At 33.3% G+C, this 4,031-nt stretch overlaps 1 protein-coding gene across 1 annotated transcript; it reads right to left on the bottom strand.

Moving 5' to 3' along the window:
* Positions 1-244: 244 nt before the first annotated feature.
* On the bottom strand, positions 245-3,636 carry LOC105443951 (neurocan core protein-like). Its single transcript, XM_030977541.1, has 5 exons — positions 3,390-3,636; positions 2,577-2,723; positions 1,694-1,879; positions 1,029-1,205; positions 245-273 (listed from the first exon to the last, which is right to left on the bottom strand). Exons 1-5 carry the CDS (start codon positions 3,634-3,636, stop codon positions 245-247), a joined length of 786 nt encoding a protein of 261 aa, XP_030833401.1.
* Positions 3,637-4,031: the final 395 nt, after the last annotated feature.

The raw sequence follows: 4,031 nt of genomic DNA, 5'->3' as shown, positions 1-4,031 counted from the left end.
AATAATTTTATTTCCTCACACGAGCATCCACGTTATATTGATAGTGATATGTTTTTGTACCGGTGCACTAATATAGAGTGTTTCTTTCAGTTAAATCATGAAAAATGTGAACTTTGATTAACTATTTATTTTCAAATAAAAAATTATGAATAAACAATATCAACAAAATAGTATCAATCCTTTAAATTATAAAATATGTTGTGAAATGTCATGCACGCAATGTGATACAAATTATATGACCGGGTCAAGGCATGGGAAGATCAAGATTTGGGGCTGAAAAGGGAAATTAATGGGATGAAATGTTTAAAGCAATTAATAAATAGTGTGGCAATGACGTCACAAACTAATAACCAACTTGTCGATTTGTGTAGTGATTTCCATTGTTCTTTAACTTGTTCATACGTTTTCAAAAAATTGTAACTTCCTTATTAGTTATCGGATTTAGTATAATCTTTTTTGCTGTGTCTCTTGTTTTTCTGCATCTTTTGATATCAAATTATTTTTGGAGTGAACTTGGAGTTTCAACATAAAAAAGTCTTCATAGAGCAGGTAGGCCAGAGTGACGAAATTAAACCAACGGTTAATGAAAATTTAATGAGAAAATATAAACCTGCAATTTTTTGTAATGGCAATTTAGTAAATGTAAAAGTAAGTTGCGGTGCTTGCGTTGAGCAAGGAAAGTCCTCTAATAAATATAATTTTTAAAATTCATTTTGAGAACAAAATGAGAGAAGTACAATGGGTTAGCCGGCTTTAGATCCGGTAAGCGTAGGGCTCGGTGTATTAAAGGAATACATCTTACTAGGTACCAACTTACTACATTCTATATATTAACTTAAATGTGGAAGGGTAGATCAATGGGGTACACGTACATGTGAATGGTGATCCATACATTTCATAACAAGTACTTCCATTCATACAAGGGAATACGGTAACATGGGCTGGGTTTTTCAGTTTTTATTATACTGAAGAGTCTACCCTATATAAATAAATATAATAAATAGATAAATAAATAAATAACATCTTGCCTGAACAAGTAAAGTTAGGTGTACTCCATGTGCCTGTATGCTGACAGAAGCTGATTGGTTCATTATCAGGAATATAACCATCTTGACAGGTGTATACAGCTATTTCTTGATAAACTGATCCCTGTGTCATGGTGGATGCGAGGGCGACCCCTTGTGGCCAATTAACACATTCGACAGCTATTCAGGAAAACAGGAAATAAATTATCATGTCATTATTAATATGTAAATGAAGGGATGATATTGTTTCTTTTTTAAATCCAAACATAATGTTAGTACAATACTTAGATTTAGATTTTGTTATTTTAATATTAGTTCTTAAATGAGAATACCTCATTGTAATCCTTCATGAATAACAACTTTATTGATGGTAAAATTGTAGAAGGTTACGACGGCACCTTGCTTAATGAATACAGTATTTAACATACTATCAGCCGTATGTTACTGAAGTTTGATAGTGTCACTACAATAGCATTTTACCCAGGTCGTAAAGCATGAGGGCATATACCAATTTTGTTTATGTAACACGAAATACCATCTGCAAACGTTACAATGGACCTTACATTCGTTTTGAGAAAGAGCAGTTTCAATGCATTAGATGCCGCTATTATGTGTGTAAATCAGATCCATTTATTATTTATTATTTATTTAGAAAACAATCACTTTACCTTCACACGATGGTCTTTGATGATTCCATGCTCCATTATTCATACACCTTAAAACGCTTTCTCCAGATAATGTATATCCCTCCTGACAGGAGAAATGAAGAGTAGCATTGACAGAGTAAGTTGTTCTATCGTCTGGTAAACGATTCCCATGCAAAGGTTCACCTGGGTCACCGCAGGCAGGAATTCCTGTAGACATTATGGATTATTCTTAATGCACGCTTCTACTCTGAGTGATAGATTATGTGGAACAATAAATAGCCTACAACTAAATATAGGAACATAATTAAATTGGATCCAGTCTTAATAATTAGTGTCTCAAAAAAAGATTCTCGTTTTTGATGAGCAGGTGAATAGCTATTTTTTGCTGAGTGATACATCATGATTATACTGTTTTAGATTTTAAATTGCAGCATTAAACATGTTTCAGTTTTCAGTTTTGCTATCGCTTTTAACAATGATTGGTAAAGGCAGCTAAATATTAGCTCTGAACAAATTTAAAGAATGACCGAGATATTGACATTCACTTTCCTAAAAAAAACCCTGACAGTTTGGGATCCAACGTGGTGCAATTTGAAAGAGTAAGTTTCAACTGACTTAATTCTCTTTTGAAATTAGTAAAGTATTATCCATAAACAGTGAAGGTATGAACACGAACCAGCTAATTATCTTGGTCCGAACGGGCGATGCAATTGATTATTTTTATGAAGGAGACAAACGAATCAAAGGTACGCCGTGTCCTACCGAAATCGTGGTAAGATATTCAGTTTGATTGGCCAATTTGACAAACGACCCTTTATTTAAAATTGAATGATATCCGTTGAAAACTGATTAAACCAATCCTAAATTGCAGTAGTTGTTTTGCAGACCTATCTCATTTACTCACCAATTTGACATAAAGCCCGTCTTCCTTCTGAGCAAGGCCGGTCATTCCACTCATATTGATAACCATTTTCAAATCTCATTTCCACGCAGTCATGTCCATTTTGGCTAGGTTGAATCGCCTGCCATGCCTCAAAGATCATTCGAGTTTCTAAAGATTTAAATTTATTTGATATAACAACATGAATTACGCATTGATTTATTAATCCCTGATGATGAGAAAAATCCTTTAGGTATACATTATTCACATTCTGGCCATTAATGCTGGTTTTCATTATCGTTTTAATTCATTCAATATTTTATTTAATTGATCGGGCAGAGTACCATTGCGTTGAGATTGGCATGATTGTTGTGATATAATATGTTCTCGTACTTGTAATTTTGGTTTAAAAGAGTTTTAGTACATTTATAACTGTTATATATTACCATCATCATCATCATTATTACAAAATTATGATTTAAATACTATCATTTTCTATGGCGATACTTCTTCAGTACCACCATATCTGCACAGATACTGATGATACAGATCCCCGTTACGAATATGAAGTTTAAGTCGATTTAGTTTTATAATTTATCATTTAATTTTCATCTTATTATTTGTTAAACGGTGGGTATAGAGACAAGTAGACGGAATAAAAACCCCCATGAAGGTTTACCATTTAGAAATGTAGGTGTAGGGACATATAGGTGTACACATGGATAATGGATGAAATACAACACACAATTATCACCAAGACATTGGTAGAAATTGCCATTTATGTTTATCCCTAAACTTAATTTGATCACAGTTTGACAACAATATAATATGACTTACTATCAGACCAATACCAGGATCGTTCGTTGTTATCATCATCATACCCGCCAATTAACCAGGCCGTGTCTTCTCCTACAAACTTATTATTCCTCAGAAATAGGGCTTGGTCTACCAATAAAGCGTTAGTACTCTCATCAATTATTTCAGCCAGAAATCCTCCCCTTCTCTCACACTCTCTAGCCCCGTTGGCACAGCTCATGGGAGCGTCTAGGAATTGGAAACACGTGGTCATGTATTCAAGTACCATGGAAGATTGTTTTAGTCCAACACTCTGGCAAGACTGATCTAGAAAGATATAGCCATGTGTGGGAGAACAAATGAGAAAGTAGTGAATTATGCTTGAAATTCGAGAAAATACACACACAAGCAAGAAGTAATGATCCTCCGTACACGAATACAATTGGACAGAAAACAACTAAATGGTTATGGTTATGGCTTTTTTAACGCACTGAATACATATATATATATATATATATATATATATATATGTATATATATATATATGTGTGTGTGTATATATGTTTGTAAAGATCACATAGACCTTTAATAAATCATTTAACAATCATCAGAAAGAATATGTAATAATAAGACAACAAAATACACATACACACACACACACACCTTTTTTCCCTTCTCTAAATG

Source organism: Strongylocentrotus purpuratus, unplaced genomic scaffold (assembly GCF_000002235.5).
Source record: "Strongylocentrotus purpuratus isolate Spur 01 unplaced genomic scaffold, Spur_5.0 spur5_scaffold_1, whole genome shotgun sequence".
NCBI classification, from domain to species: domain Eukaryota; kingdom Metazoa; phylum Echinodermata; class Echinoidea; order Camarodonta; family Strongylocentrotidae; genus Strongylocentrotus; species Strongylocentrotus purpuratus.
Note: the sequence above shows the minus strand (reverse complement) of the source record. Positions and strands in the feature narration are given on the sequence as shown.